Source organism: Mus pahari, chromosome 14 (genome assembly GCF_900095145.1).
Source record: "Mus pahari chromosome 14, PAHARI_EIJ_v1.1, whole genome shotgun sequence".
NCBI classification, from domain to species: Eukaryota; Metazoa; Chordata; class Mammalia; order Rodentia; family Muridae; genus Mus; species Mus pahari.
In genome coordinates, this window is record NC_034603.1 from 33,767,806 (window position 1) to 33,788,444 (window position 20,639).

At 45.7% G+C, this 20,639-nt stretch overlaps 1 protein-coding gene across 1 annotated transcript in view; it reads right to left on the bottom strand.

The window, feature by feature from the left end:
- The window catches only part of Dnah9 (dynein axonemal heavy chain 9), a 322,533-nt gene continuing 301,894 nt past the window's right edge, over positions 1–20,639 (bottom strand). Inside the window, exons 64-69 of the mRNA XM_021213724.1 lie at positions 19,792–19,983; positions 18,662–18,853; positions 16,848–17,018; positions 9,946–10,128; positions 2,847–3,236; positions 1–449 (exon numbers count right to left, since the gene is read on the bottom strand). Coding sequence (XP_021069383.1) covers positions 222–449; positions 2,847–3,236; positions 9,946–10,128; positions 16,848–17,018; positions 18,662–18,853; positions 19,792–19,983 — 1,356 coding nt within the window. The 3' untranslated portion in view covers positions 1–221. The remainder of the gene's footprint in view (positions 450–2,846; positions 3,237–9,945; positions 10,129–16,847; positions 17,019–18,661; positions 18,854–19,791; positions 19,984–20,639) is intronic.

A 20,639-nucleotide genomic window follows, 5' to 3' on the forward strand; every position in this document is an offset into this window, starting at 1 on the left:
TTAGAAGAGTTGAATGCATCACTTTATTTGAAAAATTTACTACTGAAGACTTCTTCCACTATTTCTGGGCTCTCTAGGAACTCAGCCTCACTTGAGGCACGCCAAGTTCCCTAGAGAAATTCTACGGAGGTTTAATGCCTGTGACTTCTTCAAAAGAATCTACTACCCCTCACCCACTTGCCTGTCAGGGAGCCTTGTTCTCCCAAGGACTCTTAAGGATGCTAAGCCTGGAGAAGCAAGGCAACGCCAGCCAGAACCCACTTGGAAGGGTTTTCTTTAGTCTTCAGATTGAAAGTCCACACGTGGGTGGGTCCCCGCTGACAAGTCTTGTACACAGGACAAGCATAGACACTTCGGCAATCTTGCTTATCTGCGGGAATGGCCTTGAGGAACATCACAGGCATGGGGGGTGTCAGGTCCTTCAGTTTCGCCTCTGCAATGATTCCAGCCTAAGAACAAGAATGTGAGGAGAGCCACTTTAGTCCTAGAGGCAGCCAGCCCGCCTTCCCCAGGTTCTGGCAGAGCACTGCCCATTCTTCAGGATTCTCCCAATAACCCACAGTGGAAACTGTCTCATACTTTAAAAATACATTTTATGTGCTTAGCATAAATCATCTGTTTTGCTTGTTTATTTATTTGAAAGGGAAGTCTTGCTGTGTAACTGAAGCTGTACTTAAACTCACATTTTTCTGCCAGCTTCCTGAGTTCTGGGATTGTAAGCATGTGCTATTACAACTTGCTTTAAAGTCAGTTGCTGATACAGAACTCTAAAGTTTATCCATCCTATACAGATTAATATACTTTCAGATAGATTCTCCCTCTTTACTTTTTCATATATCCATTTTATCAGGATATGAAGGGCAAGTTTTTGGCAGATGCCATGTTAAAGCTCTAGACAGGGAAGGGAGTGCAGTTTATGCCAGCACATGCTTTTGGGTTTGAGGCAGAGTTGCTACCTCTTTGAGATTTTGTTACATGGTCATGTCACCTCTGGGGCATTTCAACTTTTTGCAAAGAGGTACTTTTTTTTTTTTTACCCCTGTAACTGGGGACAAGGGCAGGCCTTGGCCGTTTTGTAACTTTTCAGATTAGGTTGTCTTATGGTCTCTGGGCTGGCTCAGTAGGCTTATCAAAGACCACTGTCTAACTGGCTATAAAGTTTCTACTGATTCTAAGATGGTCTCAGGAGCCAAAGAGTCCTCAGCCAGATAAATCTGGACTTGCAGCAAGCACACTGAAGATGAGGTGTTCTCGAGTTTCCAGAAGACAACCTGCTGCTATCCCAACTCTGCTCAACCACAGGACTCTTCCTCACCTCATGTGCTAGATGCTTCCTGAAGCACCCCTTGGAAACTTGGGGAGACACTGATCCCTTCACCACGTGCCCCTGGCCTGCTTTTGCTGTGGACAGAATAATTTGGTTTGTTTTCATAAATGTATTAAAATGATTTGCCTTTCTAGTTCTCTCAGAGGTTGATGTAAGTCATGGTGGATGATTGAACTAGTGAACAGAGGGACTGTCATTTGTCCCCAGGACAGAATGTTCAAGACAAGGAGGAGCAGGGCAAGCTTAGACTGTCCTTAACATACCATAAAGCCAGCCCTTTAAAAGTATGTTCAGTGTGCTTAGAGATAATAATATTAGTTTCAAATTATGTTCATTCCACCAGAAAGAAATTCAGTACCCATTACCAGTTGCCATCAATGTTAGATATTCACACCACTTATGCTGCAGGAAAAGTGTTCTCTGCCATGGACTTGTATACTTTGTAAACTTTATAAGCCCTCAAGGTGGGAAAGTGGCCAGGATCCTGCCTGAGGCCCCTCCTCCAGACCTCTCTAACTGTCATAAAGGTCATCTCTAGCCCCTTAACAGGATCCTTCCAAGAGTATGCTAATTTCAGGTGAAAAGTTTGAATAAAACCCACCAATCCCTGAGTTCCCCTAAGCTCAGGACTTGAAATCTTACCAATCCTCACCCTGAAATCTCCACTCTAGAAAGCTCCACCCCACAAGAACCCCTGTGCTTTGTTCAGTTCCCTGCTGTCTGCTCGCCCTAGGGAGCACAGGCAAGCACTCCAGGGTTCATCCCTCCACATCCTGGAGCCTCTGATCTCTTTTGAGATTTGCTGCCTGCTGTGACTCTCATTGGCAGGAGAAGAGAAGCAAGGAAGAGAAAGGAAGCAGCCAGAGGGCTTGGGCTCCTGAGCTCCTCAGCTGGGTTTTCCCTCTCCTGGGAGCTGGACTGCCTCTGCTCAAGAGGCTTCCTCAGAGCCATTTGGTCCCTGGGCTCACCTGTCTCGGGATGCCTTTCCATTGGGACACTGTCACACCTTAGAGCTGTTCGGCTCCTGGGCCCCCCGTGTCTTGGGATACCTTTCCATTGGGACAGCTTCTCCCCTCAGATTTGTGTGGTTCCTGGGCTTCTGAGTCCCAGAATACCTTCCCATCCGAATAGAAAGGCCAGCAATTAGCACCATGGCCTCTTCAGCTGTCTGTGTACCAGATGCAGAGCAGTTCTCTTACATAGTAAGCCATTTGATTTCACAGTGGCTATTCTCCTGTTTTATAGTTTGGTCAGTGGGGATCTCGAGAGGAAACACTAGACCACAGCCACATGGTTAGTAAATGGTGGTGCTGAGGTTAGATCCAGCTAGTGTGGGTGCCCGGGAGCTCATCCTAAGCAGAACCTTCAGAACCTTTGCTCTTGGATGGATTTAAAGAAAAAGTCTCAAGGAGAGAAAGGGCACCCAGGTAAAAAGATTCCAAAGCACTGCACCGGGCAGTCCACGTGCATGCCATTAAACCCACCCCAAGGTGTAATTTGGCTTGTCTCCAGACTATACCTGTGTGTCCCAGCAGGCACCTTCCATGAAGAGCCCATAGATGTAGGCCCCTTCCCGAGGAGGGCTCCGGAACTCCTCTCTGTTCTTCTTTGTCACATCACATTGCAGGGCCATCTGGTCTAGTGGCCATTCATTCTTGCGGGCCATGGACTGCATGATGGCAGTCAGGAAGGACTGGGGGTTGAAGAAGCCCGTCAGCCACACCGTTGAGGGCATCAAGAAGTCGCCTGTCCAGGCTTCCAGCTCTTTAATTCTGTTAAGCAGGTCCAGAAACCAGGCTGCTAGGCCTGCTGTGGAAGGGTAGGCTCGCCTGGCCCAGGACTCTGGGACCACATCTAGGTATAGGGCATTCTGTAAGTTTTCCATCTCGCTGGTCATGGTCAGCTCCCCCTAAAGACCAATAGGAAGAAAAAGAGTTAAGGAGGCAGAAGTCTCAGGAAGCACTAGCCTTTGTGTCCTTTGACATATAGATGGGAGCTGACTCCAGGGGTACCGGCTGCTAGTGTGGTCCTGTCTTGTATTTGCTTTGCAGAATTTGTCTTACCAAGGCTGGTACTTTATAACATGCCTAGTACCCACAGTTGCCACTTCAGCAGCAGCAGCACAAATGTGAGCTTAATTCCTAGTGCAATTACTGGGCATAGGTACTGAAGGCTCCCATGGTAGTTCTGGCAAAGTCAGCAACCTTTTCATGGGCTAACAAGTCCCATTGGCAGCATTGCATGTACTCAGTAGCCCTATGTGGCTTGGCAGGCATGGATGTCCCAAGCACCGTAGAAGCTTCAACATGCATAGTTCTTTAGCTTGGTCTTACATCCTAGTCTGAGTGAGGGTGAAGAAGTCATATATGGTATATCAGGGTAGAGAAAGATGCTGGTCTTCTCATTTGTCAGGGGCTGGGGGGTAAAATGTAAGCTGGCCCTTCTGGATACCAAGAGCATTTGTGAATATGTAATACATCGAGGGGATGAGGGAAGGCAGGAGAATGTCCTGCTCTGTTCTGTACAGAATAATAAGCCTGGGTATTAGATTAGGTTCTCAGAGTGTTCCTACTCTGAGTGGAAAGGCTACATTTCCCATTAATGGAGACTGTAGAATGTATCTACTTTTGCCAGGGCATGCTAAAAATCTTTTATGTTACAGCTTAAAAAAAAAACCAATATTATATGACTATAATATTACCGTTTGCTTGCCAATCTGGTTAAGAGGATATGTACAAAAGTAATCGATTATTACAAATAACGAAGTACCATAGAGCCAACATGAAAGTGTGTGTTTGTGTGTGTGTGTGTGTGTGTGTGTGTGTGTGTGAGAGAGAGAGAGAGAGAGAGAGAGAGAGAGAGAGAGATTTCATAACCAAGGCTAGTTTCCAGCTCACATTCCTTTTGTCTCAGCCTCCCTCGTGCTGAGTTTGCTGGTGTGCATCACCATGCCTGCCTGGGAAAAGATGCAGTTAAGTTTGCTTCCCCATAAAACTGGTTTGAGCTGTATCAAGTTTGGGTTTATCAATGGCAATTACTGTATACATGGGAAAATTTTCTGTCATGTGAGAAGACAGAGAATAACTCCATTCTGGATTTGTCCCAAACTGTAGCCCCACAAGATTCATAAGAAGTCATTAGGGCACAGACTATTGGTGTCACTGAAGTGTGATGAATATGCCCTCCTGGTCCTCAAGTGGCCCACTTAGAGGACTGTGTCAGAGTGAGACAAATCTATAAGTCCTTCTGAACTCCAGACAGTGCCTACTGCTGCCCTTTGTTTGTACAGAGAAGTCCTTTGTTTCTGGTTATCTCCTCTGGCTAAGTCAATAAACACTCTGTTACCAGACCCCTGTTCAGCCTGAAAACAAGTCTTTGAGTTTTATTTTAGGAAAAAATGATGTTCTTACTATTAAAATAAGTGTAGTGGTCTGGGGACATGGCTTAGTTGGTAAGTGTTTGCCAGGCAAGCATGAGGACTTGAGGTATATTCCCCAGATCCCATGTTAAAAAACAAACTAAACCAAACAACAAACAAACAAAAGCACAGGCATGAGGTTTGTGCTCTTTCACTCCAGTGCTGGAGAGGTAGAGGCTCACAGGTGCCTGGGACTCACTGGCCATCTAACTTTGTCTAATTGTTAAGTTCTAGGCCAATGAGAGTTCCTAACAGGATGGATGGCTCCAGCATGGTTCAACATGGTTCAATGTTGACAGAGCTCTGGTCGGTCTGTGTCTGTCTGTCTGTCTGTCTGTCTGTCTGTCTCTCTCTCTCTCTCTCTCTGTATACCTTCCCCAAACACACACACATGCACCCATACAAACTGACTTCCCTTCCACACAAATGTGACCAGCAGTGAAACCATGCTTTATGGAACCCATAGGAAGGGCAACACCATGAGAGATCCCCAAATGAAACATGAACTCAGTTGTAATAAATATAGACTTTGGGGATGCTAAGAGTATTTTGCGTGATGGGACAAGGGCCTGGTGTGAATCTGTAATTGCTCTGAACTTAAAAACTATGCTAGAAAAATAAGATCTAATTTTTAAAAAATGCAATACTTAATGCTTAACACCCTTCACAAATCTAACCTCCTTTTGACAGCAAAGGTACACAAAATATGTAACTTAAGGCCTTAACATTTTCCTCACATCTTCTTACGATATTATAATGTATTCTGACAATGATTTGCACTGACTAACTTGAATGCCAAGCGAGAGAAACTGGAATAATGTCGTGCCTCCTAGGCTTCCCCCTCATTCCCACAGAAGCAGGAACTACTGCAGAATCAGAGGCGCCTCATAGTGTGGTTTCAGAACCCAGATATTTTCATTACTTTGAGCAGAAGTAGAAAGGCTCAATCTTTAGGGAGCTGGGAGGCAACGACGCCCTTTCCTAATTCAAGTGTGCCTGTGTTGGCTTCTTAGGCCCAGGGGAGTACAGTTTGTCCTGAACGGTGTTCAGAACGAACAAAAGGACATTTTCCTAAGGTGTTACCAGGTTGGTAGGGGTTGTCATAGGTGAATAGGAAGAGCCTATGGCCAAACTCTGGGCACCAGGGCCCATTTTCATTTTCTAAATTGTGTGTGGGTGTGTGCAAATGTGTCTATGTGTAGGTTTGCATACCTGCATGCAGTCTCTGTAGGGGCCAAAAGGGGATGTTAGCTCCCTGGAGCTGAAGTTATAGGCAGTTGTGTGCTACCCACCATAGGTGCTGAGAACCAAACTTGGGTCGTCCTCTACAAGAACAACATGCACTCTTAATGGATGGGCCTTCAGCAGCCCCTACTAGAGCTCTTCTTAAAAACGGTGATACAGTAAAGAAAATGGTTTCCTAACCTTTTCCCTAGGTTAGGAAACCTGGGTCTGAGCAGCACTGATTCCCGTCTAAACCTACCTGCTCACATGGGGGTCAGCAAAAAGAAAACTTAGAAATCTGGTTCCTCCATCTCCTCCCAGGCCCGTGACACACTTCCTCGGCTTCCACACTGATGGGAAACTGGGAGACATGGCAGTCCATGTGGCACCTTTACCAGGTCTGATGAAGGCAGCGTGTCCGTGACCTTATCTATTTTATTCATCCCTATAAATAAATGCTTTCATAATCTTTCTTTGATACAATAGAGTGAAAACTTTATTTTTTTTTCCTATAGGCTCTCGTTCCTTTGAGTCACAGTGTGTTGGAAGCTAGATTCATAGGCTGAAGTCAGACCAAAGCGAAGGGAGGAGGCAGGTGAGCCCAGAAACCTCCATTTGGAAGGTCATCAGTAGGCGGGCTGTGTTCACAAGGCAGCAGAAGCATTCAGTCCAAAGAGGACAGGCTGGGGATGACACTTCCCTCTATCTGAGGGCTTGTGGTCAGCTCCCTATCCATTCTTCTCAGGAAAATGGTCTCTGAAGCTAGCTTTACCTCACCCCACCCCCACGCCATCCTGGGGTTTGAACCTGGTGCTTTCACACATTCTAAGGAAGCACTGTATCCCTGAACTATCTCTCTTCTCCTTAGTGTTTAGGAATAGAGTTTCATTCCATAGCCCGAACTGGCCTTGAATTAGTAATCTTGCCTCTCAAGGGCTGGGATTGTAGACCTATAGACACATCATTCTCCTTGGGCCTGGCTTTCAGACACGTCACCAGGAAACAGGAGATGGGAAGGAAACAGAATGATAAGAGTCCCACAGTATCCACTGCAGCTTCCAGACAGAGGCGGGCCACTGTCTAGCTCATCTGAATCTCTGGTAGAGAAGAGCTAGCCAAAAGGCATCAGGCCTAGGCAAGTGCCCAGGGGTGATGATGATCAAAGACTCGGAACAAGATGCTCCTTCCAACTTGTTCTGAAGTCTACAATGTGTAGGAGTTAAGACCCAACATCAGCCAGCCAGCCTATGCATTTGAACAAGTGCACAGACTTACAAAAAAAGAAAGCACAGGGGGGAAAAAAAGGTCATCAGTTATTTGAACAGTGAGAAGTTCCAGGCATGCCCGGGTGCCAGGCTAGCCAAGGGAAATAAGACCCATGAGGATTCCAAGATCTTCTGGGAGCTGTTTCAAAATGTGAAAGAGATGAATCTAATTTTCCGAATGTTTCTTTTAATGCAATATACCTAAAATATCAAATATTTGGATAAATAATCAAATTATTAATGACACATTTTACAGTATTTGATCTTTGATGTGTCATTTACATTAGTATCTACTGTATTGGACAAGTCTAAAAATTTGGATTCTTGTACCTCTGTAGGAAGAGAATTTTCTAGTCTTCTATCAGTATATGCTCCTTTGAAAATTACTAGTTATAATGGTTAAAAAAAAAGAATCAGCATTTAGGAATCTTGTAGATCAAGCTTTTGTGCATCTGACTAATAGGAATCAGAACACCTAAGAAGACTGAGAGCTAGATGTCTGACATTGGTAAATTCCCAAGAGAAATCCTCTCTGAGGGACATGTCTGTAGCCAGCTGGCTTTTCCTCAGATTTCTTCCTCCACCCCCACCATCTGTGTGCTTTGAGCTGTTACAGACCTTCAGGGCTGTATCTCATAGCTCAACTAGGACTTCCTGGGTCCACATGGTTTTACAGCCAGTCGGTTCTGATTTACTGGGAACACAAATGCTTTTATCATAAGGCTGAGAGTGTTTGGTGATTAACTCTAAGGGCCGGGCGTTTTGTGACTGTGATGCCTCGTTTGGGATGGCAGTTGGCTTGTTTTATGTGCTGGGAGACTGGAGATGCCTGCCCACTTTTTCCTACACTGAGCCAACAGCGGCTTAAAATTGTGAAGTGACTGTGGAGGAGGGGTGAGGGCAGCAGCATTAGCTCTTCCTATCTCTGCTAGGTTGTCAGGTCACCTAAGCCCCTGCTTAGCTTGGAAGCAGACTTCCCTACTGGTTCATCTAGCAGGTTCTGGTGCACTTCCCTCTGGGAGGCCCTGCTGTTGCAACTGTCCTTTGGGGGTTTCCTTCCTCTGCTGCTCCCTTCTCTGAGCCTAAATGCTTTCCCTGCTCTGATCTCTGCCTCCTTTTGTCATGGAGGGCGTCCTCTACCCTTCCTCCTCCATGGAAGCTGAACTCATCTCTAGGGTCATCTGGTGTTGATTACACGGCCTCACCTTGAGGTCACCAGGGCAGACAGCCAGACTGGTGATACAGATGGAGATGGGAGAATGTGTTATATGAGTCTGATGACCAGGCCACTCTGGGGACCATCCTCATGAAACTGTTTCCCAAGAGGATTCTGATTAGGAAATTCCTTCCAGGTCATACAGGTTCCTCACTACTTCTAGGTGGTTGTTCCATCACATTCTAGAAGTTCACCATACACTGTTGCTTGTCTGGGTGAAATGTTTGCGTCTGGCACAGCAGGTGGACTCTCGGGTCCTCTGCTCTGGTCTCTAGCAACCTTGTTGTTTTGTCCTTAGTGTGCCTGTTCACCTTTCCTCAAAGGCCTCACTGTGCCTTCTTCTCTTATCTATAGACCTTTTCCTGCTTCCTCCTCTAGCTTCTCTTTATAAGCCTTCTATTGGACTGTCCTGCAGGGATGGCTCCATGTCAGTATCTTTGTATCCTTTCCCACAGAGTGTTGAGATCTGCCTACAGAGCCCATCAATCAACACCATGGGAGCTAGACTGAAGGGAGAGAAACTCCACAGTGCCTCCCGATCTCTGCCCAGGCATTCTTCATGATTGACTGCACAGAGGCACAGTGAAGGTTCTTAGAAGAAAAATGAGTGAACAAATTGGAAGTCAAATGGGTAAACAGCCTGTGTCAAATTGCATGGCTTCAATAGGCTATGACTGCAGCGAACCCACTCAAGGTAATTGCTACTATATACCTGCTTACCCAGGAAGAGAGATGCAAAATATGACAGGCAAAGAGCTGCATTACATTTGAGACTTTTGCAGAATTTTGCCATTTATTGGATTATATGCTGACATGGAATTTGGAAGCCATCAAATGCTGCCTGCCCTCAACAGCCTGGGCTTTTCCATCTCGTCTTCCATATTATTTCCCCCTGCCCATATTGTGTATGTGTGTGGGGATAGAGATGAAAAGAAACAAACAACCCTACATTTTCTACTGCTCAGTTTGTTTACACACACACACACACACACACACACACACACACACACACACACGGCCATCATTGTATAACTCCCAAAACAAGACATGGCAGCACCAGCAGACTCCAGGTCTAGAGTCTGGACTTTGGGGGCCTGACTGAGCTTTCAATGTAAACTACAAATAGTTTCTATATTATAGGCACACATACTTCTGAGATACTGGGGATCAAGACCAGGGCCTTGTGCATGCTGGCCAAGCTCTACCACTGAGCTGCTCTTCCAGCCAGAGATGATAACTCTTTTACTAAAGATGTCAGTGTAGATGCATGCAAGTCATTATCCATGGACATAGAAGATTCCATTGAACAGGGACTGAATACTACACTCATTCTTTCAGATGTCCCAATTGCCAGTCTGGCTTCTGTGTAGTGACACCTTTCAGGCATTTGGATGGCTTTGGAGCAATTGCCCTTCAGTGCCCTGGTCCTTGGCTGTCTGTCACTCTGTCCCTGTGGAGTCCAGCTATGTCCTCCCGCAATGTCCCTTTTACTCACCTGTAAGCCAAGATGCAACTCTCTTAGTGAGTGCTGGATCTCTCTGGTAAGGATGTTCATGCGTTCACACTCCTGGAGGGCAACTACAATGTACGGGGTGCGTTCCTCCACCTTAGCCATTAGCTCCGTGATGTTAAATTCATCTGTCATCCGATCTAGTATTTCTTCCAGAAAGGTTTTGACCTGTTCCATGGCAGAAAATATAGAGTTAAGAAGGGATTCCATGGAAATACCTGCCTGGTATGGTAATTCTGGCTATGAACCCTATGGTTGAGAAACCCAAGCCCCAGGGGTAGTAGGCCAAATGGCCACAGTATCAAACTACCTTCCAACTTCATGTCTCTCTACCCACAGGTGAGCACAGCTCTTCAACCTCCTTAGGTAAGCTGCTTTGTACAGTGGGTGAGGGTTAACGTAGAGTCTCAAGAACAGTCAAAGTGACTGTAGTATGCTCAGTCACACACATCTGTATCGCTCCACCCCAGGGATCACGAGCTGGGCAGAAAGAGGGTAAAGACTGTAATAGCTGGGCTCTGGTAAGGACCTAAGCAAAACAGTGGCAGGACACGGCAGGACTGTTGTATTTTTAAATCCGTAGCAGCTATGGTTGCTTGCAAAAGACCTGCAAATGATGAAGCCAGTCCGCTCCCAGGCCTTTGTGAGGTGATTATTAAAAACCAACCATGACAAAAACAACAGAAACCATGAAGCAAAGGGTATAATGGAGGTGGGGTTCCAAATCTGGGTGGAGTTTGGGGGAGTAGTGAGGGGTAAATGTGATCAAAATACATTGTATAAAAATCTCAAAGAATTAATATAATTTTTTTTTTTAAATCAAGGAATTCCAACCTCCTGCAATGGACACTAAATGATGGTCACCTACCACCTGCCATCCTTTCTTTCATCACACACTGGCTGGCTTGCTTGGGTCAGCTAAGCCAGGATTGAGAAATGACCTCAGGACACTTCTCTCCAGAGGCTGGCCAATCCACTGTGACTTGTGTGACCAGCCTGAAAAGAATTGTAAGAATTGATGTTGAAAAACTCACAGGCTGACCCAATTAGCTATAGGAACTAAAGTGGATCTTTGGCCTAAGATGCCCCTTGTAGGCCATGTGGGGCTGAAGCACACAAGCACACATTGACAGCCTTCCAAGTCAGTGGTTCTCATATCCTCAAATCCAGACAACCATGGATCAAAATTCAAACATATCGTGTCATTATTCCTTAAACAACACAGTATAACTATTTGTACAACTTTAGGCATTGTAACTAATCTAGGGGTGATATAAGGTATAAGGAATGGAACGGACTATACCTCACTAAAGCACTTGCCTAACATGCATAAGGCCCAGTACTGTATAAGGAATACCAGAGGATGTGCATAGCTTACATTGCAGATACTAAGCCATTGACAGATGGCATTTGGGACTTTGGCATCTATAGGGAAGGGCATGGATACAGGGGGATTCCCTTCACTTCCCTCTGATCTGTATTTCCAAGCAGTGCTACTGTGGCTTTCTGTTTGTGAATTCTGAAAGGGGCATGGTCATCTATCACTTAAACACCTTCTTCCTGCAATTCCTTTTCTCTTGCAAACTATCAGCTAATTAGGCCCGAGGAGCTATAGAATAACCCTGGAAAATTGAAACCGAGGGACAAAGATTGTGGGTTATTTGGGGGCAAGCACTTGGAGGCTGAGCCTGCTGTTTTGGAGGAAATGAGTAAGCCTGGGAGGTTCATTAGCAGGGAAAGACAAATGAAGCTGTGCACACATCAGGGCCATATGGCCAGCAGAGTAGAGTGGAGGGAGCGGGAAGGTGTGAGCAGGTGAGCATGAGCCAGCCTTTCTAAGTTGTAAGCGCTGAGCTCCAGAGTCCTGCCTGGCCTTTGTTAACCGTGACATCTTCATCCCTTCATCCCTTCCTCCAAGAGCAGACCTCTGTCTTCTTTGGGAAATGCCTTCCCCATCTTTCTGGAGAGTCACTTGTGCAAGCTTCTGCTTACTCAAGTAAGGATCCGATTGTATTCTTAGGAGCAAGAAAGTTTAAAACCTGGGATCCAAGGAGCCAGTGGGAGAAAGGAGAGGTCCTGAAGACCCCCACAGGCTTCTTCCACACTGAGACCCTGGAGCCGTTGGTGGTTGTCTTTTCTTTGATTGGTTCGTTTGACATAGGAAAGTTAGTTTTTGCTTAGTTTAGCTAGATTGGTATCTGTTGCTTACAGTCAAGGAACCCTGACTGAGTTAACCAAGTCCTCATGGGACGAAAGCAAGTCAGTTAGGCCTCAGGTTTACTTCGGTAAACATATCCACTCGAGTCTGTCTTGGTTGGCTCCCCTCCCCCAACTCTAAGGGGTTGACTTGAAGACCAAATCAAATGAGCTGATGTATGTTGAAAGCTTTAAAGGACTATATTAATGTAAAGGATGATTAATATTCACCTTGCCTTGAATTGTGAACACACAATCCATTCCCCAGGAAAAAGAGCTGATGGTAGGAAAAAAAAAAAAAAAAAACAAAACAAAAACCAAGAGCCCATCATCCCACAGCAAATAGGTCTGTGGTTGCTATCACAGCAAACAGTGGAATGGAATTTTAATGGTACCTGAAAGCTGCTGCCAGAGCCGGAGACAAATGGCTAAATTTATATTATATTTTTGTCTCTGGAGTGGAATTGAAGAAACAGTCCTGTGTCAGTGAACAGCCATTTGGCTGTGACTCACAATGAGATGAAGAGATGGTCTAGAGACGTTGCTCCAAAATACACAAGGCTGGGGACACTGAGTTCTATCCTGTCTCTTGTTAAGTGTGGAGGCCTGGGAAGGAGCTGTGGGTGAGGAGAAGCTGGGAGGAGACAGCGGAGGACTCTTCTTTGCTCAGGGAGCCCCCAGGATTCCTTCAGAAAGGATGCCTTCCAAGGGATGAGGTCAATTTCATTTCCATAAGCAACACCTCTGCTTTTTCCTTCTTTTTGAGAAAGTAATACATATTTACCAGAAAATCAGGGAAAAAAAAGCCTTCTAGAGTCTTTTCTTCCCATAAGAAAGCTGCCAATGTTTGCATATTTTCTTCAATGTACTGAACAGTTTCACTTCTTAGTCATCAGCCAGCCACATTCACTTAACAATTATTATTTGTGCATTTATTACCCATCCAACCACTACCATGCTTATCAGTTTCTCTCCCTCTGTCTATGCATACACGTATACAAAACACACCCACACCCACACTTTTCTTCTCCTCAGTACTGGGGATTGAATTCAGTACTCCACCACTGATCTACAGGCCTGTCCCCATGCATCCTTTTTTACTGATTTACTTATTGAGACAGGGTACCACTTTGTATACTGGCTGGCCTGGAACTTGCTATGTAGACTAGGTTGGCTTTGAACTTACTAAGATCTGCCCGCCTCTGCCTCCCCAACGCTGGGACTAAAGGTGTGGGCCATTGTGACTGGCTTCCCTATAAATGTGGAGTAAAGTCCTCTGTTGCTATATACGGAATTGCTTTCTTTATTTAAAGTGTGTATTATTTCACTCTTTCGATATACCTCATTTATTGTCCTCTTGGTAATTGGTCTGTTCATCATTTCTACACAATAAAAATTCTGCAGTAAGTAAATGTAACTGCATCATAAAATCTGTATGCTTTGGCTGCTTTCACTGGGCAGTTTCGAAGAAGTAGACTCACAAATGGAAAACGTGAACATCTTGAACCTTGGCAGCTATTGTTAAATTGTTCTGTCAGGTCAACCTTTACCAGCAGAGATGGTGAGGTCTTTCATTTTAGCTCTCACAACTGTGGACCATCACATTTGAAAACCCTCAGCGTTACGGAAAATGACATTTTGCCTCCCTTAGATGTCACTGAGATAGTGTCACTTTTCTTATTGCATATTTATCTTTGATTTCCCTGAGGCTGGAATTACAGGTGGTTGTGAGCTGCCTGATGTAGGTGCTGGGACAAGAATCCAAACAACAAGCACTACTCTTAACATCTAAGCCATCTCTCTAGGTCTTAAAAAATTGTCCATCAAAATTATTAATCTTTGTGTTCTTAGATTTTTTTGAGGCTTCTAAAAAGCTGAGAAGTACCTTCTTTGTACAACCATAAAGACATCCATGAAAGTGAGCTTCCAATGCGTTTATAGTTTTCCTGTTTTGCATTTCAATACTAGAGAAATTTAAGCTATACTTTTACTTTTTTACCAAAAGAGCCAGGGAACGGACGCTGGTGTACTTTTCTCCAAATGGCTAGCTAGTTAGTTTTTCAGTACCATGAAATCCTGCTTCATCACCACAGAAGGAAGGCAGGTTTCCACCTCAGGGCGATGCTGGAAGAGACCAGCACTCTGACTGATCGGAGTCCCCTCCAGATTCAGATGTTGAACCCCAATCCTCAGCGCCTCAGAATATGACTGGATTTGGACATAGACCTTTCGGGAGGAGAATATATGAAAAGGGAGCTATTGGGGTAGGCCCTAATCCAGTCTTATTAGTGACGAGGAGGTATGGGCACATAAGGAAAAGGCAAGGCCACACGCAAACACAATTGAGGAGATGGTCATGGCAAGCAAGGAGGAAAAGCCTCAGAAACAGTCTCACCCACGGTCGCCTCAAGTGAGCATCTAGGTTTCAATACATGACGACTTGACTTTCTGTTGTTTTAAGTTAGCCAGATTTCTGCGTTCGGTTATGGTGGTCCGAGCAGTGGATGCACAGAAGCTGTCCTCCTGGCTGTTGGCAGAATTGTCTGCCCCAAATAGTCACTGGAGACCAAGCAGCAGTTCTAGGTCAGGTTGTCATGTGAGCTCACAGTGTCTTCAAAGAAACCCACTTGGGTTAAAGTATTGTAGATACTAGTTGTCTCTCTCTTTCTCCCAGGCTCACAGCAGCTAGCCATGCTGATCCCAGCTTCCCCTCACAGAGGTGGAATGTGCCTAGTGACTTAGTTCAGGGTTTCAAGTGTGTGGATGCAAAGGCAAGCTCTGGCTTTCGCTCTCTGCCTCCTGACCTGCGGGGCTATAAAAACACAGGAACCACGCGCAAAACAATTCCATGGTTGAGTAGCGGGGCAAGACATGATGGACCATGTACTTGATAACCTGCATGTGTGCTCTGCATAACGGGTCGGACCTTGCTTGAAGGCTCTTGTCCACTACTTACGCAGTCCTGGCTGTTGTCAGAAACAGAGGCATTTTTCTTTGTGGGTTGGCTTCAGTACTTCCCCTTAGCCTCTGATTTTGTCTCACATATGGAATGGTGGGAAAGGGTGATTAGTAAGTATGCCCATTTACATCATAGTCATCAGTGTCCCAACTGCTGGGCATACATATTCCATGTTATGGTTTGGATCTGAAATGTCCCACGCAGGTTCATTTGGGAGGTAGGTAGGGTTTAGCTGACAGAAGGTCACTGGAGTCTGTTCTACCCACCCCAGCTTCAGGCCATGGGCTCTCTGCTTTCTGGTCCATTCCTCTGTAAATAATGCATCTACCTCATGCTCCTGTCTCCATGGATGCAGCTATTCTACACTATCCCCTTGAAACCACAAGCCAAAACAAGCTACTCCTAAATTGTCTCTGTTGGGTATTCTGATCACAGAGCTGTGACTGTAGCCACTTATCTCAGATGTGAGTGGCAGGCTTCCCTTTCCTTTTGTCCTGGTTCTGAAGTCTGAATGTAGGGGCCTTTGTATGTGGCAGGCAGTTAGTTGCTCTACCACCAAGATGCACTCAAGTCCCTCAGAATGAGGCTTTCAAACCGTATAGCTCATTGTTAGGCATAGTGAACCTTTATAACATCTGTCTGAAGGATATCACTCCCAACTTTGAACAGAACTCTAGCTCCTCCCCTCAGCACCGATCAGTTTGCTCAGAATCAGTTCCTGCAGCATTAATGTTTGGCAAGTGCTCAGCTCTTCTACCCTAACCTTCCAAGGCCGTTTCCTTATGTTTGCTTATGAGCCCCGTGGGGGCTGCAGTTAGGGGCAGCAGTTCTCAACCCCCACAGGTGTCACAGGTGTCACATGTCAGATACCTGCTATCAGGATATGTACACTACTATCCATAGCAGTAGCAAGATTACAGTTATGACGTAGCAACGAAGTAACTTTATGGGGGTCACCCCAGCGTGACGAACTGTGTTAAAAGGGTCAGAGAGCATTAGGAAGTTGAGGACCACTGAGCCAGAAGGACTTGGCTGTGCTGTGGGGTGAATATGGGTTGGTGGATGGACATACGTCTCTTCTAAGTAGAATCCACTGCTGGTCTTGAAACAAACTGGAAAGTTTCACTCTGGTGGCCCATTCTTCTGTCCCCTGTTTCCCCTAAATCATAGGCCCCACCCCCAACCTTTGGTTACCCTCAAATCCAAACCTCACCCTAGTTTGCTTTCTACTCTGTAATTTCTTCCCAGATTCATGCGATTTCTCGCCCTTGTGCTTGAAGCACTCTGTATCCATTGATATTTTGGCTGGAGGTCGTTCATACACAGAGAGGTGGCTATCTACATAGGGTCTGGTTAGCAGCTGAGTGGAGAGGGATTTTGTAGCCAACTCTACAGTGCCATTATTTACTTTGCCAAAGAATCTGGAAGTTGTTCTCAAAGCTCCTAAGCCCTTCCTGCTCAGCCCTGACCTTCCCTTACTTCATCAGAGAAGCCTAATAAAATCTGACTTCGGACTGGCAAAGCCATCTGCCAATCCCAATGGCAAGGACTTCCTCTGAATTAATCAGGTCAGGGATGGGCTGAAGTAGATAGGGAGGGATTGTTGGAGCAAGGAAGCATCTAAGTTGGTTTGTGTGTACGTTAGTCACCCTACCACTGCTGATGTCATTTGCAGAAAGGTGACTTCTCGCAAGCCTTGGGTTCTCTCCAGACTATTTCAAGTCATACTCACCTTTTCTTCCCTTGTGATGCCAGCTCCGTCTCCGGCTTGGCTGTCCCGAGGCTGCATCTCCAGCACCGTTCGGAAGAGTTTTTCTGATGTCTGGGTCAGGAAGCCGATCTCGGCGTTTGGATGGAGGCCGTATAGGTAGGGAGACTCAGGAGGCAGCTCAGCATCAATATACTGAAACCAAAGGCGAGATTGGTCAAAGAGTAACCAACTTGTCTCCCTTCCTGTGCAAGGGACACAGCACCACTGTCCTGGTGGCAGCTATGCTGGATCGCTGCTTACTTCACATACCAGGCACAGTATCTACTCAGCACCATCTTCTCACACTGAACCAGTGCCCCACAACTCCTGTACAAAATGAGGGTGAGGCTGGGCTGGAGAAAGCAGCCAGTTTTCAAACTGAAGGGCTTACATTTCAAAAAAGAATTGGAGTTGAAACCTCATTTTAAAACACAGCGCTGCCTAAATGCATCTCTAGTTAATTCTGGTACTTAAGGTCAGTCTGCCTAAGAGTCTTAACCAGCTTTGGAGGCCACTTTCCTCACTGATTGTTTTTTGTACCCCTTCATGGTTCATTTTATAACCCTAAGAAGCTATCTTCCGAGTTAAACTCCCTGAAGGAGCTCTCAAGATTTCTTGGTGTTGTTACCAACTAGTTTAAACACTTCTCATTTTTTCAATCTGTGTTCTTAGCCTTGCATTTCCTCCAGCCTGTTCCTGGACCCTTGGCAGGTGCCCTAGGACCATCTCTGCTCTGGCAGACTTAAGGGAAGCACCAGGAAGGGCTTCCACCTCAGCCCTTTGGAAGTGTGTAAGTCCCATTACTGTGGGACTCGACCTAAGCATCCTCAAGGATGCTGCTCTGGCAGGTCAGTGGTCCACAGACACCAGGGGATACTCATATACTGAGATCCTGGGCAAAGCCTCTCAAGGTGCTACAATTTGCTCATTTCTTATGAGAGTCTCCTCATTTTGAATTTTTTTCTCACAGGTATGACTCTTCTGGATCAAATGACTTCTATGATTATGATTCTTAAGTTTTATGAATTAAAAGCTTAAGTTTCTATGACAACTTTTTCCTCTTAAATTTGCTATAAATGTAGGTAAGTTTTAGTTCTTTCAAGGATGCTTAAAAATCTAAAATATTTTTCCTCCCCCATCAAAAAAAAAACAAAAAACAAACAAACAAACAAAAAAACCAGTCTCTCAGTAGCTTCCTCATGGCAGGTTAAAAAGAGAACTGGATGCTTTAAAAATAACTGCAATAATAACACACGAAAACCAGAAATGTCAGTTAAGAGAAATCTCAGGGAGAATGCCTTTCTCTTATGTGGGTGTGCATGCCTCTGTCCACAGCTGTCAACATGAAATGGGAACAGTAAGTGATCCGGCTACAAGCACACTTTCAATGAAGATAATGATAAAGTTTATGCGGAGGTCTCTAAGTTCTTACATGAGAAATTTCCACCATTAATATTGTTTTCAACATCTTGAATCAAAACAAGTAGATAACTGCCCCAGATGTTGTTTGTGGGGAAGATTGACAAGTCCAACTATGGAATCAAGCATCAAGGTTACAAAGATCTCCAAGCTCATTTTCGTCTTTAATTTGAGGCTGGAAATCCTGAGCCTCTTGGGTTGAGCAAAGTAATCCCGGGGCAGAGAGCGAGGTTGAAATATACTCAGACTTAGCTCTTGGGGCCTCCTTCCCTGGCTCCCAGAGTGGGCACGTGCATGCTGAGCTGTGCAGGCCAGACAGGAGGAGTTCCTGGTGCCTCCACGATTGTCGTATTGCTGCAAACAAAGCAGTGCCTTACCTGGTGATAGCCACTGTAGTCCATGTTGCCTGGGAGTGGGAACCCTGGGGCCAGGGACAGCTCTCCTTCTAGCATCTCTGGCCTAATGAATTCCTCTAAATAGGTTCTGCAGAGTCTCCTGTCCCAGTCATCTGTGATATGGCCACCATACATGATCTCACCAAATAGGTACCGCAAGTCATCATAGGGTACCTGGGTCAGAGGTGAGAGAGCAAGAATGATTTCCCCAGCAGGCTTTGGTGCTGGATGCTTCATGAGATTAAAAGTGATGGCCCTTTAAACTTTGTGTCCCCAGAACCTGGCAGTATTAAGCATGTTTGGGTTATATCAGGCTTTCCTGAAGCCCTTCACAGAAGCAATGAATGTCAATTGGAGGATGTGAGGGCCATGACCCCTTTTAAATTTTTTGCCACTAATTATAGGATCAGTTGTCCCCTCTGAAAATTCAGAGTAAAGAAAGTACAGGATGGAAGATTGTTGAAGTAAGAGTTAGGGAGGGAAGCCGTTTGAGACAAGCCAATCCACAAAGGGGATGAAGCTATGGAGTGGGGCTCCCTTGGACTCGGGGCTATAGGCAGGTCTTCTCGTGGCATCTGACCCTGTGGTACCCTTGCTGATGCTTCAGACAAAAGGATCCTTGATGGTCCAAGCAGTCCTTTAGATGGAGGTTCTTTAGCAGAAGTTTCTCTGAAATGGGTCTGACCAAGAGAAGGCCGGCTACAGTATGAATTTGGCCTTTTCTCCACCTGTGGCAGAACCACATCCGTAAGAGGGGCTGTGTGTACCAATGCAGGCGCTGCTCCTTTGCCTAATCAAGTTGGGTTGGGAACTTATATCAGGTGAGGATGGGGTCTCTTCCTGTCCATCCACAAACCCCTGCTGTGGTGTCAGCACATATAATCAGTCTGATGGGTCCCTGGATGAACTCTCATGGGGGCTGACAGTTTAGATTCCTTTGCTTCCTGGCTCTGTTGTCACAGTAAAGCTTCTCAGCCTGAGGCTGGTCCTCAGCTTGGAACTTCCTTATCTCCTCCGTGTGGGGTCTTAGACCTTCTTCACACCATAGGACCCGTGTTTATGGGGACGCCCATATCATAATGACTCGCAGCCATAATATCCCTGTGTTTCACCTTTGAGTTAGCCTCCAGGAAATTGTATAGCACATTCACAGAGATGGTGAGGTCCCCAGTGTTAAACGGGTAGGACCGATTCCAGCCCTGCGGCCCAAACTTCCGTCTTTCGGCAACCACCGCATGAAAGTAACACAAAGCAAAGAGGATGGTCTTGAACTCCGTCTCCCGGGAACACATCTCCAGGGTGTCCTGGAAAAGAAGCATCGTTTACAATACTGACACAGATCCCTTGACCTGTCTAGGCAAGGGTGTGACGAAGATCGGGGTTCACACCTGGTAAGATTATGGTAAGACATGTTTATGGAATGAGGCACAGTGAAGGGACTAGTTGTCGTACTGAGGTGAGACAAGGTGGGGGTTCCGGCTGGAGGCAGACATGCAGAAAGATAGGTTTCAGTTCAGCATTTGAGTTAAAGTTTATATTCAGGTGATCGTATGTTTTGTCTATAATCTAACCTTGTGCACACAGATTAACTATTTAGGTGCCTGAGCATAGCTAATACGACAGCAGCAGAGAGTCTGTGGATATGAGTGTTTTATTTATTCTATCCATGTCACTGTGTCCCATGTAGGAGGGGACCCTTACAACCTTGCTTATAAACTGTCCTTTCTTGCCCATCATGGAATAAGAATGTGTTCTTCTGTCTATGTGACAAGGAACCCTTGGCTTCTGTGCTGCAAAGCTTCTGAAAGGAGGGAGGGGGTAGGGTCCAGACTCAGCGATGGGAGATGCTGCACCATCCATGCACTTCCCTGCTCCTCCCTGCCCCCGCCTCCTGAGAAGGAGTGATCCAACATGAGGCTGAGCAAACAGTATGGAGGGGGTCTGGAGACTGCAGAGCATG